At 33.6% G+C, this 15054-nt stretch overlaps 2 protein-coding genes across 4 annotated transcripts; both read left to right on the forward strand.

The window, feature by feature from the left end:
• Positions 1 to 1190: 1190 nt before the first annotated feature.
• LOC126590012 (protein trichome birefringence-like 38) lies at positions 1191 to 6805 on the forward strand. 3 transcript variants are annotated; one of them, XM_050255481.1, is made up of 5 exons: positions 1191 to 1200; positions 4582 to 4741; positions 5051 to 5226; positions 5675 to 5869; positions 6175 to 6805. In XM_050255481.1, exons 2-5 carry the CDS (start codon positions 4598 to 4600, stop codon positions 6473 to 6475), a joined length of 816 nt encoding a protein of 271 aa, XP_050111438.1. In that variant the 5' UTR covers positions 1191 to 1200; positions 4582 to 4597; the 3' UTR covers positions 6476 to 6805. The 3 variants fall into 3 exon arrangements, with proteins under 3 accessions (XP_050111438.1, XP_050111436.1, XP_050111437.1); XM_050255479.1 differs by lacking the exon at positions 1191 to 1200 and adding an exon at positions 3332 to 3844; XM_050255480.1 differs by lacking the exon at positions 1191 to 1200 and adding an exon at positions 3337 to 3844 and having other exon boundaries at positions 5675 to 5833.
• Positions 6806 to 11672: 4867 nt separating this feature from the next.
• Positions 11673 to 14620, forward strand: LOC126590013 (protein trichome birefringence-like 42). Its single transcript, XM_050255482.1, has 5 exons — positions 11673 to 12101; positions 12698 to 12869; positions 13481 to 13656; positions 13880 to 14038; positions 14244 to 14620. The coding sequence occupies exons 1-5, from the start codon at positions 11872 to 11874 to the stop codon at positions 14536 to 14538; spliced, it is 1032 nt and encodes a 343-aa protein (XP_050111439.1). The 5' UTR covers positions 11673 to 11871; the 3' UTR covers positions 14539 to 14620.
• The last annotated feature ends 434 nt before the right edge of the window (positions 14621 to 15054 follow it).

Raw genomic sequence — 15054 nt, forward strand, 5'->3', positions numbered from 1 at the left:
TGCATGCCTTCTCTCCTCTAAATTCTTAATTAAATGGGCTATACATAAAAATTATTTTGTAGCGAATCATTTATTAAGAATGATTCTAACTCTGTACTTTCTAGATATTAATATCCTTACCAGCCAAATTTTGTTTTGACAAAATGAAAAAGCTAGATTTTGTTTGATGCTTTTTATGAATATGTTATTAAAACCCTATAAAGCTTAGAGGGAAATCTTCCAAAATCCTATATATATGGCATCCATTTCCTTTCTTCCCTTCAGTTTTGAAAAGTGGCAGATTTAGGAAATATTATTAGGGAGGTTAGTAACAATAGCACGCACAGTGTGTAAATTTTTTTAATCAAAATAGCATGCAAATCGTTACTTTATCGAGTTTTGGTAGGCCTTGAGTCATTTGCAAAAGCATATTGCACACCTGTTAAGCCCTCAATTGCGTGGGTAACTAACATGTTCTAAGGTTGTTCCCATATAATGTTTAACAAAGGAGCACACTTATCTTGAACACACTAACAAATTGATTGATCTCATTGCATCTCATTAATATGTTTGTCCAAGAATGATGATGCTTTGTTCATTCTATGAGATTACCATTTCATTTACTTTGCATTTTTGGATAGTCTTTTACTTCGTTCTTTCTTTTTTTTCCGTACAATTATAATAACAACAAACAAACAAACCAAAGGTAAATAATATTAGGACTAGACAGTAAATGTGCAACACCTCTCTAACATATTTTATCCAGTAGTTGGAGAGCATATATGAAGGGCAACTCCAACTTTCAAAGACACAACACCCAAGTCATCTATAGAGACTCACCGGAAGTCGAAGGTCAGTTGAACCCCCCTCCCCCCCCCCCGCGGCGACCTTTCGGTTCGCCCCTAGTTTTGAAATACATTAATAAATTTCTAGAATGGCTTCTTGTTTATTTTCATGATATCATTTGTTTCTTTTCTATCTCAGCTGGCTACGTAATGTGCATGGTAATGGTGATGGAGACGATGATAAATAACTAAAGTAATAAAATGGATGCGGTTATTTTGAAGGAAGTTGGATGATTGATAATTCATATTCACTTTACGATTCATCAAAATGTCCATTATTCATTAGTTGAGAATTCGATTGCCTGAAGAATGGTAGACCTCAGAAAGAATACCTCACATGTAGAGTGAAACCCAGTGAGTACTGTGACCTTCCAAGGTAAACAACTTGTTTTTTTATACAACAATTTGTTCTCTTTCCAAGGTAAACAACTTATTTTATTATTTATCGATACGTATAAATTGCCAGCAAGATAAAATCGTGGTGTGATCCGGCAAGTTCTTTACAGAAGGAAAGGTGAAGTATCCAATTGCTAATTACGTATCAAATGAGCACTGTTTACCAAAACGTAGGGCACTGGTAAATCATATGGAATCAATTAAAATTTTAACTCAGGTCGAAGAAGCCCTGTGAGACTCTAAGTGGATATAAGCTATAGATGAAGAGATGTCTGTTTGCAGAAAACTAAAACCTGGGAGATAGTGCAGTTACCAAAAGGGAAGAAACCAGTTGGTTCTCTTTGGGTTTTTACAATCAAGTACAATGCTGGTGGATCTCTGGATAAGTACAAATCAAGGTTAGTGGCTAAGGGGTACACTTAAACGTACAGTGTAAATTATTAAGAAACTTCTTCTCCAGTAGCAAAGATGAATACAGTACATATTTTGATTTCCTTAGCTGCAAATATGGATTGGCCTCTTGAAGAATGAGGCAATCAAGAAAGTCTGACCCCTTAACTACAATTTGAATGAAGAATGCAATCCTTCATGGTAATTTGGAAGAGAAAGTGTATATGGTCTTTCCACTAGGATATGGTGCGAATGGTAATACTAGAATGTGCAGATTGCGTATGTCTCTTACGGACTCAAGCAAATGTCTTGTGCTTGGTTTGACAAGTTTACCCTAGCAATGAAGAATATATATATCACCAGAATCATAGTCATTCAGATCATACTTTGTTTCTGAAGTGTAGGCTTAGCAAATTGACTACTTAATTATTTATATGGATGATATGATTCTTACAAGAGATGATTCAGAAGAAATCTAAAAATTATAGGCAAATCTTGCATCTGAATTTGAGATGAAAGATTTGGGAGAGTTGAAGTACTTCCTTGAGGTTGAGGTCGCCCATTCAACTAAAGGTATTTTCTTATCTCAGTGGATATATGTGTTGGATTTGTTGAAAGAAACTGGTATGTTAGGGTGTAAACTGTTGATTTCCTATGATAGAAAAGCATCACTTGAGTATTTACTCTGATCAAATTCTTCTTGATAATGGTAGATATCAAAGACTTGTGGGGAGATTAATTTATATAGCTCATACTCGTTCTGATATTGCATATGTTGTAAGTGTTATGGATCAATTTATGTCCTCACCAGTGTAGACAACATGGCTGCTGTAATGCGAACTTTGGCATATCTGAAGTCTGCACTTGGTAAGGGAATACTGTATAAAAGACATGGGCACTTAAAATTTGAGGGATTTACAAATGCATATTAGGCTCGTAATGCTACTAACAGGAGTTCTATTTTACGTTTGTTTGGGGGAACTTGGTTATGTGCCGTAGTAAAAAACAGAAAGCAATGTCAAAATCTATTGATGAGGCCGACTATAGGGGTATGGCATAAGGAAATATGTGAACTCCTTTGCATACGTAAACTTTTAAGATGTCTTGTATTCGAACCATGTCTTGTCTTCGAACCAAAGGAAACTATGAAATTATGTTGTGCCATAAGTCTGCAAGGGAAATAGCGAATAATTTGGTACAACATGATAGAACAAAGCATGTGGAGGTTGATAGACACTTTGATAAAGAGAATCTTGAAAGGAAGATTGTGTCTATACTGTTTGTGAATTTATGGGAGCAACTAGCTGATGTTTTTACTCATAGAGTATCAGGTAAAGCTTTACAATGACTCACTTATCAAGTTGGATATGTATGATATCAATGCACCAACTTGATGCGGAGTGTTGACTTTATTGTAGATATTTTATGAGTCCTATATTTGGTAGGATTAGAATTTGTAATTGGTTGTAATCTTTAGGATTTAGTTTTCATATCTTTTGTAATTACGTTCTTTGTAAAATAAGGCATGTGTGCCTATATATGTAAATTCCAATAATGAATAAAGTAACACAGTATTCAATGTATTTCACTCTTTGATAAGCCCCTTATTTATAGGCTTATGATAATGGGGTTATCCCATACGTTACAAATGGTTGTATAATAATAGCACTTAAGAAATTAGTGGTCCATCCACCAGCACTAAGAAGCTACGAGTTCATCCACCCACATTTACAACAAATTCTGTAATTTCTAGATATTAATTCCTTACCAGCCTGATTTTGTTTTGACAAAAAAGAAAAAGCTAGATTCTGTTTGATGCTTGTTAAGAATATGTTATTAAAACCCTGTAAAGTTGAGGAAAATCTTCCAAAACCCTATATATATGGTGTCCATTTCCTTTCTTCCCTCCAGTTTTCAATCACATTAATTTCTGGAATGGCTTCGTGGTTTAGTTTCATGATCTCCTCTGTTTCTCTTCTATCTCAGCTGGTTATACTGCAACCTTGTAAAGTGCATGGTAATGGTGATGCAGGCGAAGATAAACAACTAAAGCAGTCAAATGGATGTGATTATTTTCAAGGAAGTTGGATAATTGATAATTCATATCCACTTTACGATTCATCAAAGTGTCCATTATTCATCGATCGAGAATTCGATTGCCTGAAGAATGGTAGATCTGATAAAGAATACCTCAAATATAGATGGAAACCGGCCAGTGACTGTGACCTTCCAAGGTGAACAACTTGTTTTCTTATCTGCCAATTTTTTCTCCTTCGAGACTAGCTATTTGATAGTCTTCTTCATACATATAAGGCATTTTTGCCAAAGTGATCCCCAAGATTGTCACGACTTCTCATTTTGGTCATTGAGATTTAAAATCGATAGAAGTGGTCTTTGAGATTCTCCACCGTCAATCATTTTGGTCATTCTGTGAAAAAAATCTCTGTTGAATTAAAGAAAAAGCCAGTTCAAGGGGGTTGATTTGACAAAAAAAATACCGTCAATTTAATAGTGATTTCTCATAGAAGGACCAAAATAATTGACGGTGAACAATCTCATGGACCACTTCTACCGATTTTAAAGCTCAGTAATAAAAATGGGAAGTCCATTTTGGATAAACAGCCTACATAAAACTATTTGCACTGCATTACTACTGAACCCTTTATTATATATCTAAGCTTCTAGCTGAGGGTTTTTTGAATAAGTTTGTTTGAGGAACATTTTTGTAAGGCTCATGGATATTGTATTTGAAATCATTCTTGTGAAAAATCACTCAAATTCAAAACTATTTAACCACTCAGTTAAATAATTATCATTTTAGTCACTTTCTTATAACATTGTGTATGTCTATTTTCTTCATTAGAATTAGATGTCTGAATGAAATAAAATTCAGAGCAGACCCAAAGTGTCCTCAAATAAAATTATATAATTTTCAAATAAATATATCTCATTTATGCAATATATGGTGCAGATTCAATGGTGAGGACATGCTGAGGAGGGTAAAGGGAAAGAAGATCTTACTCGTCGGGGACTCTCTAAGCTTCAACCAATGGCAGTCACTTACATGCATGTTGCACACTGCAGTGCCCCAATCAAATTATACTCTAGATGACTCCACATTTTCTTTGCCTGTGAGTTTTCTGCAAGCATACATGTCTACGATCTCTACTCTCAAAAAACTATGGGCGTTCATGAAGGCCATATCTTATACATTTCAATTACTTGGGTCTTTGAAGTATTAGATTACTAAATTTAATTAATGAATTTTCTTATCTGTGACTGAGCAACAATTATTTAAAATTTACCGTTTCAATTAATAAAATTTGAATTAAAATTGATCTTAATGTGTCACTGACCGGACTTTTATTTGTATCTTTGAATCGGGTGCTTTTAGGCTTATAAGATGTGAAGTATCAATTACTAAGAACTGGAGTTTGCAGGAATATGGAGTTTCTGTTACACTATCTCGAAATACATTTCTAGTGGATCTAGTCACGACAGAGATGGGCAAGGTTCTCAAGCTTGACTCCATTGAAAATGGCAAAGCATGGAAAGGATACGACATGCTTATCTTCAACACTTGGCATTGGTGGCTCCACACAGGAAGCAAGCAACCGTAAGATACTAAATTACTAATTTCAGAAATTAATATAGTTTTTAATATATTCATACTGTAAATTATGATTGAACATTCGAATACGATTATAATTTATCAATGTTGATTCAATGCCTCATAACACATACATATACATACATACATATATATATATATATACACACACACATGGAAGATCTAAAAGATAAACGGTTCGGATCATGGAAAATATTAAGAAGTAGGCCTCACAAAAAAAAATTAAAAAAAACAAACAAACAAACAAACTTATATAAAAATTGTATAAAAAATGATGTCACAAACCTGTCCCCTATGTTAAATATATAATCATGGTTTAGAAAAATTATTCGCATTTGTGGAAGTAGAACCTTACTTTGCATGCACTTTTTAGTATAAAAATAGCGATGTACTCAAAAGAAATAATTAATCTTTTGTTGTATTGGAGTTTCAGATGGGACTACATTGAATCAGGAGGTAAAATACTCAAGGAAATGGACCGTTTGATTGCTTTTAGGGAGGGATTAACTACTTGGTCCAAGTGGGTGGACTCGAATGTTGATGCTAACAAGACCAAAGTTTTCTTTCAAGGCATTTCTCCAACCCATTACGAGTATGTTCTTATCATCTTTTTAAATCTCACTGTCAGGTAAATTTTTTTTTAGAAATATCAAATATCACGTCCAATAGTGTTGGTGCCACATAATTTATCTAGCACATTTACTACATAATGTGACAGTGTCCATGTTAATTTTTTAGTAAACCTCAATGTATTAGTTTATGTGCTGCGAACAGATCCTAGTACATTAACTATACTAATATGATTGATTGGAAATTTGAAAAAACAAATTTTAAAAAAAATATATTATAACACTTGATGTATCAAGTTATATTTCTAATCCAATGAAAAAAATGTAAAAGTAACTAATTATTTTTTGGATACTGACGGGGCAGTGGAAATGAATGGGACGACCCAAAGTCAACTTGCAATGGACAAACTCAACCTGTTAGTGGATCAATCTATCCAGGAGGTCCACCACCAGCAACAACTGTGGTCAAGGATGTCTTGACTACAATGTCAACGCCAATAACTTTGTTGGACATAACGTTACTATCGCAATTGCGAAAGGACGGGCACCCATCTGTATACGGCCTCGATGGAAAACATGGAAATGATTGTAGTCACTGGTGCCTTGCTGGTGTCCCTGATTCATGGAATGAACTATTGTATGCTATTCTTGTGACTACTGACTAGAGAAGAACTTGGGCACGGCTTCACGGGATGTTATTGTGATTGGTGCTGATGTCGAGTCATGGAAATTGTTCTCACTAGCTAGAGGAGAAGATATAATAATAAACTTAATCGTTAATTCAATTAGAACATGTAATAAAGTTCATATATGTAACAAAGTCTCAAAGTTTCCAACCATTGGGGTGCAGTTTGGGTTGATTGAATTTTGGGTCCAAATATTGCACCAAACCATATGTTATAGGTTGCCACAATTTAACCACAGTGCCTTGGAACCAATGTAATCAGTTCATCAATGTTGTGATTTAGTTTGATTTGGTTTGTTTCGGTTTGTGATTTAACATGTACATAGATTTGATGAAAATTTCAGAGCTCTATCAAAATAAGTATTAGGATTAAATTGATAATCCTAATAAGTTTATAAACCTATCAATTTATAAAATAAAATAAAAAATCATCATCAAACTATCAACATCGAAACTTAGATTTACAATCTCAGAAATCAAAATATTTAATCTTATAACTCAACCCAAAGTCTCAAGCTTTCAATCACATAACTTCAAGATGTTCATAGAACACTACAATTCTAAAATAAATAATATCATATGCATATTTTTATAATATTATATGTATTAAATCAAAACAGCATACTAAATCCGAATTTGTATATTATGTTTTATTAGGGTGCTGCTAAACCCATCCAATTGTTCTATTTTCTCACTTACATTTTAATGAAAATATTAATGACATATTTATTCTTTTAGGAAAAGAAAAAAAATTTATACCCCTATTTTTTTGGACCACTATTTATAAATACATTATAATGTTTTTATAGCTCAAAGAATATGATGAAAATATGACATAGTTTGTGAAAATCAATTTGATAGAATTAAGGTAACCCATAGTTTGTTATAAACAATTTGATTTGATTAACCCATAGTTTGTTAACCCATAGTTTGTGAAAATCAAACCACATACTTAATTCGATCTTTCGGTTTGGTTTGGTTTCATAAATGGATTGGGAAACAAAATTAAAACAAACAAAACCAAACTAGTTTTTGGATTTGTTTGCCCGGCCCTAAAATTCAGTGTTATATCATACATTTTACTTGGCATTACCAAGACTGCCGGTTAATGATACACAACTATTATTTCTCCAATCATATGTATTACAATTTACTTGTTACATGGACAATCGATTGAATAGAATTAAGGTAACCTAGAATTAATATTATTCCAGAATTATTTCTCCAAACTTAATCATAGCCCACTTACCACTATAGGGTCAAGAATAAACTTTTTTATCCCTTAGAAATAATATGTATCTTTTCCACACAAAAAAAAAAAAAAAAAAAAACATCTTTCAGCAGTGATTTTTTTTAACTGACAAATCAATATTATAAAATATAATCTACTCTAATTACGGAGAGAGAGATATTCAAATTTGAATGTGAAGAAGCGATCACATTATTATTTTTTTGAATAAAAAACTCGTACAAGAGAAATTTACTTGTTTCCACTTTTGTAGGAAACATGTATAGTTATCAATGATTTAAGAAGCAAGTGGTAGATGCGAGAGAGTTGTCTTCTTGTCTCGTGTTCATATGCTCTTTTAATAATATTCATTCTAAGCCTAAGGCTAAGGTCACCTGTAATAAGTAATTATTTTTAGAAAAATATCACCTTTTTAATTTCATTTAGTGTGGATTCAAAGTATAGTAATTCTTCTGAAAATATGACTTTAGCCCTTAAAACTTAATTTTCTTCACATAAAACCTGACATAAGTTTTTGGGTAAATCTCAGTTTACTACCCTCAAGTTTTGTGATTTTTAACATTTAGTACATGAAGTTTTTTTTCGTCTTAGAGTCATACCTAAAGTGTTAATATTGGGATAATTTCATACATCCGTTAGTCTGGCTATTAAGTCTCCCGTTAACTGATGACATGACGCCCATGTGGACAATGACTGGGAGCCACGTGTCATTAAGGGGTCCACGTGGAAATTAAAATTAAAAAAAAAAATTTCTCTCCCAAATTTAAAATATTAAAATAATTAATTAAATAAAAGTATTTAAAAAATAATAATAATAAAATAAAATAAAAAAAACCCAGAACCCCTTCGTCTTCCCCACCCGATACCCCTCCACCCCCTCCACGGCTCCACCCCTCCATCCTCTCCACCCACCGACACACTTCCCCTTCACCTTCCCTGATACCCACCCCTACCACCAAGCCTTTCATTTAGTATAAATTACATAAACCCAAAAAGCAAACAACCTAAAGAACAAACAAAACACAAACTTTAGCAAATTGAGCAACATCCATGAATACCCAGAAACCCCAAAAACTCAAAAATGAAAACCACGAAACTTGAGGGTAGTACACTGAGATTGACCCTAAGTTTTTTACTTGAATAAAACCCGTTGACTAGATTCCACATCAGCAAATTCATTAATTATGTTTGACTTCACACATTTAAAAAAATTTGGATGCCTAAAATACCTCTATTTGGATTTTTTTTTTTTTTTTTTTATAAACCCTATTTGAATGTTTGATGTACATAATTAATGTCATGCAAATGAATGGTATGGGAGAATTAATGATTTGAAAAAACATTAATGTTATAAATCATTGCCTAATATATAATAATATAAAACATGCCTAGTATATGTTATTATACATGCTTAATTAAGTCAATAAAACTATATTTTACATATTAATGTAGATAAATTATTTCACACACACACACACACACACATATATATATATATATATGCCTAATATATGTAAAACTCATGCAAAATAATTTACCTATAAAAAAAGATTGAATTCAATTAGTGCACATAATATTACAATTTTAAAATGTTAGATTGCTTTAAAAAAAATAATATACCCAATATATGTAAAATACATGAAAAATTATTTACTAATAACAAACCCATATATGCAAAATACATGCAAACTAATTTACCTACATAATTAAACAATATTATTTTGTTTAATACTAATTTATCTATTATTTGTACATATAATAATAAAATGTGCCAAATATATATATATATATAAGATATTGATACATACAAAATAAAGAGAGCTACTAAACCCACACATTGTCTTATTTTCCCACTCACGTTATAATCCCACCCACCTTAAAAAGTTAAAAAAATAAAATGTTATTTTCCCACCCACTATTATTCCCAAAATAACCTTTAATATACGTACATATGAAATTATAAAATTGTCTCTTAAAAAATACAACAAATAATATGTAAATGAAAATCACTAAGGTGTAACATCCCACATCGCCCAAGGGAGTGGATCATCTAAGCCTTATATGTATATTCTCATCTCTACCTAGCACGAGGTATTTTCGGAGCTCACTGGCTTCGGGTTCCGTAGGAACTCCTAAGTTAAGCAAGTTTGCGCGAGAGCAATCCCAGGATCGGTGATCCACTGGGAAGTTCTAATGTGAGTTCTCAAAAAAAAAACCGTGAGGGCGTGGTCGAGGCCCAAAGCAGACAATATCGTGCTACGATGGAGTTAAGCCCGGGATATGGTGGGGACCTGGGTCGGGATGTGACATAAGGTCTGCAAATTCAAATAGAAACGACAGAGGTATCCAAATTCAAAAGAATTTGACAACAACAAATTTAAAAATACGATGGACAAATTCAAATGACCTACACACAAATTATTCTTCTACCTTTTCAATGGAAACATAATCTTCTACCTCTTCCGTAGAAGAGTCATCTTCTACCTGGTCAATGAAAAAGTCATCTTCTAAGTCCATTGCTACTTTTTTTACTTTCTCTGAATGAAAGGAGATGAAAATATGAGTTAGGGTTTAAAGTAGACAAATTGTCTCCCATGCCCAACCTTTTTTTTTTTTTTTAAATTAAGCAAAACAAGATAATTAATGTCCTTATCAGTCTTTTTGTAAATTGACAAATTTGTAATTTAAAAATTCATTAAAAGGTGAGTGGAAAGATAAGACATTGGGGTGGGAATAACATCACTCAAAATAAAATATCTACATAACAAAAGAATGCTATTTGATTCAAAATTAATTTGCTTACAAAATAAAGCAATGTTATTTGATTCGAAGCTAATTTACCTATTATTTGTACATATATCTTATAATAATAAAATGTGTCAAATATATGTAATAATATATGAAAAATAAGTTACCTACAGAATAAAAGAATATTATTTGATTCACTATTAATTTACCTATAAAATATATATTATTTGCTAATCATAAATGTCATATCCCAACCCGGGCCCCCACCACATCCCGAGCTCGACTCCACCGTAGCGCGATATTGTCCGTTTTGGGCTCCGACCACACCCTCACGGTTTTGTTTCTGGGAATACCAAATTGTCACATCCTGGCCCGAGCCCCCACCACATCCTGAACTCGACTCAACCGTAGCACGATATTGTCCGTTTTGGGCCCCGACCATGCCCTCACGGTTTTGTTTCTGGGAATTCACGCGAGAACTTCCCAGTGGGTCACCCATCCTGGGATTGCTCACGCGCAAATTCACTTAACTTCAGAGTTCCGATAGAACCCTAAGCCAGTGAGCTCCCAAAATGCCTCGTGCTAGGTAGAGATGAGAATATACATATAAAGCTTACATGATCCACTCTCCTGGGCGATGTGGAATGTTACATAAATTTACATATAGGTAAATTAATTACTTTAACATATATGTTAGTACTGTGAACGTATAGTAATACTACATACGTATAGTTAAATTAGTGTATATATATATATGTATGTATATATTGAACTTATGGTAGTATATATATGTGTGTGTGTGTGTGTGTGTGTGTTAGGGGTATTAGTATGTGCTATAATTATTTGTTCATTATAATTAAGATGAGTAATAACATTTATTGAATTGATTTGAATATTGCGGCATAAGCTGTAAACATTTTGTAATAGTAGGTCAATTACTTTTCTACTTGACAGTCTTTTTCAAATTTGGATTTTATTTAGATGTTTATAATTAGATAGGTTTTTATCTAAACAAAGAATTGTAAGAGTCTATATCTAAAGAACCTGTAATTCTTTTATCAAAAAAAAAAAAGTATAGTAATTCTTTTATCTTAGAAAAAAGTACAGTAATTCTTTTATGATTAGATACTATTCTATAAGACAAGGATTTGTTCTTTAATCTAGATGGTTGAGGCATCAAATTTAAATACTCCCATGCAGAGAAGACAGAAACCCAGGGGAAGAAAAAGGAAATCAACAAATGGCAAACGGCAACTCCACTCATAAATGCTACACAGCCAGAAAGATTTTCAAACATTAAAGGAAAAAAAAATATCATTATAAAGAGCGTTTCAGTATTCTCTCTGCCAATTAATTTATCAGATTTCAGAGAATCTGAAATGGCACTGTGGGGTTTTCACCTTCTTCCTCTACTTCTTTCTTTTCTTTTACCGCCATCGTCATCGGCTGCCTGTGATTTTTTTCAAGGGCGTTGGGTTGTGGACGAGTTTTACCCACTTTACAATGGTTCAAGCTGTCCCTTCATTGGATTCAATTGCCTCAGCAATGGCAGACCTGACAAAGAGTACCTCAAATATAGATGGAAGCCCGCTGCTTGTGACCTTCCAAGGTAACTTTTTTCTCTGATTCTCAACTAAAATAAGCTTTTACGTTCTGGAAAATAATTTCTGCACACTTTTTTTTCCTTCTGCATAATCTTGTTTATATATGTTCGTTCACTTTTTTTTTTTTAATTTCTTCAATCCACGGGAGTGTAAAAGAGAGAAAAGTGTGTAGAAATCACTTTACTTTTAGTCCGTGTTCCATGTAGTTTTTCCACAAAATTTTACTTTTGTTCTTGTATTTCGATTGTAAAGAGTTTGGTGCATGTAGTCTGCAACTTGTTCCATCGGACATAAGTTAATTTCTGTTTATTTCTTGTACAAAATCTGTCGAGTTAATCATCTCATGTGTCGTGTATGTGACAATTTCAGACAAAAATTAACGAAATTGACGAAGGTTTTCGGAATAAAATAATCTACAAATCACAGAGAATAAATTAGGGACAGAAGAAAATTAAAGACGAAAGTGGAACTTTGTGAAGGCTACAAAACCAAAAACGTGTTTAGGCCTTGCCCTTTATTTTGGGTACTTTTTTGTTCTTCTGATTCCAATCAACGTTGATCACTCATTCACATCGTAACAGCTCATGTGAAATTGACACAGATTCAATGGTCAGGATTTCATGGAGAGAAACAGAGGCAAAAAAATCATGTTTGTGGGGGACTCACTAAGCAACAATATGTGGCAGTCATTGACATGCATGCTAAATGTTGCAGTCCCTAATTCTAAATACACCTTAACCCAAGCAGGGTCCCTCAACACATTTTACCTTGAGGTAACTCTAGACCACTCAATTTCTTTTCACACCCGCAAGGGTTTTATAAAGCGTTTGATAGCGTTTAGTTATACACCCGAGATTTAGATGACTTTAAAACATTTGCTTTTATGAAAAACTTCAAATAAACTCTTTAGGTAGATCAATGACGGATCCATCTTGAGGCAAGGTGGGTTAGCTAACACCCCCCCCCCCCCCCAAAAAAAAAAAGATCAGACATCTTTCATGGAAGAGCTGCCCTCCAACTGCTCGATGGATTGCTTCTATGGGCACTGGGCAGGTATCTGCTAGCCTCATGCCTTTGTAAACGTTGCTATAGGCATCTGTCTTTAAGCTCGCTTGGGTAGCATGCTCGTTCAAAAGTTATTATCAAATGACATGCTCGCTCGAAAGTTGTCGGCATCTGTCAACAGGCGTGGAATATGACTTAGCAAATGATTCAAGCATCAATGAAATGCCAATGTGCATGATATTGAACCCCAACCCTCACAACCCTCACAACCCTCACCCCCAGTAGTATTTCCTGGATCTGCCACTGAGGCAGATAGATTTTTTTTTCTGTTTCATGAATTATTTACCAATCAAATTAAATTTTTTTTATGTTTTGATAGGAATATGGAGTGTCGATTATGTTTCTGAAAAATGGGTTCTTAGTGGATTTGGCTTATGAAAAGATCGGCAAAGTACTGAAATTGGACTCCATCAGTACTGGCGACCAATGGAAAGGAGTAGACATACTGATTTTCAACAGCTTTCATTGGTGGGCTCATACCGGGCGTGCTCAAACGTATGCTAATCTTTAACACATGCTATGTTTTTAGACTGTCAATTCAAATAGCATATTCATAGAATCGTATCAATAGTTTAATTTTGACAGACTGAAAAGACGATGTACCAGACTATCTCCCAAAAGAACATTTCCATGGGCATACCAAATACAAGTTAAATTAATCAATCATAAAAATTAATTTAGAATTGAATGATTTATGATTATTATTTTGTTGTTGCAGATGGGACTATTTTCAAGTGGGAGACAAGGTGGTGAAAGAGATGGATCACATGGAGGCCTACAAGATTGCATTAACAACATGGGGTAAATGGGTTGATTCCAGCATTGATATTTCAATTACCAAAGTCTTTTTTCAAGGAGTAGCCGCTGTTCATACTGAGTAAGTTCCATTTTCAGAGCAATTGTTACACCGATATTTGATGTTATCAATTTAATAATTTTGTAACACGTAAATTAGTAGTACGGTAATACCACTTGGTATTTTGACAATTGCACTGGACGAATTTTCCATACAAACAAGAAATTGTGCAGATTTACTAACATTGTATATTCCATTTTGTGGGCATGAATCAATCATGTTTTAGTGGCAAGGAATGGAAGGATCCAAAAGCAGGAAGTTGCCTAAGACAGACCCAACCAATTCTAGGACCAACTTATCCAGGACCAAGTCATCCGGGAGAAGCTATTGTAAAGAGTGTGTTAAGTGGCATGGAAAAGCCTGTGTATTTATTGGACATCACATTGCTCACGCAGCTCAGAAAAGATGGGCACCCCTCCATTTATGCAGGTGAAGGTCCCAAATATAATGACTGTAGTCACTGGTGTCTTCCTGGTGCTCCTGATACTTGGAATGAACTTTTGTACGCAGCTTTGCTCTAGGAATTTTCTTATTCTTCTTTATTTAAATAAAATTTTCTTATGGATTGTCTGATAATAATAATTCGTATTGTTATTATTATTATTATTGTACGACTGATCGCATTTCAGCCTTATTAACTTACATCGTTCATTATTGTGCGCTATAAACTCTCTTAAATTAATCGTTTGTCAATTTTGTTTTTAAAAAAGAAAGAAAAAAAAACAAACGGATTACAAACTTCGAATATTATTCAACTAACTAAAAAGGAAACAACATTTTTTTTAAAAAAAACAAAGAAAAATAATAATAATAAAGGGAAAGGGATCCTCTCTAGATTCCTTTCACCAAATTCACCGAATCACCTAATATGGACCCTTGAAATTTGATCAAACGGCTAAAGTTATTATAATTTTTAAAGGGACCCCCTGTTTGTAGCTGTTTGATTAAATTTCAAAGATCCAGATTGATTGATTGGATGGATTTGGTGGAAGGGATCCTGAGAGGATCCCTTTCCATAAAATACATAAAAGTGCTAA

This window comes from Malus sylvestris, chromosome 11 (assembly GCF_916048215.2).
Source record: "Malus sylvestris chromosome 11, drMalSylv7.2, whole genome shotgun sequence".
NCBI lineage: Eukaryota > Viridiplantae > Streptophyta > Magnoliopsida > Rosales > Rosaceae > Malus > Malus sylvestris.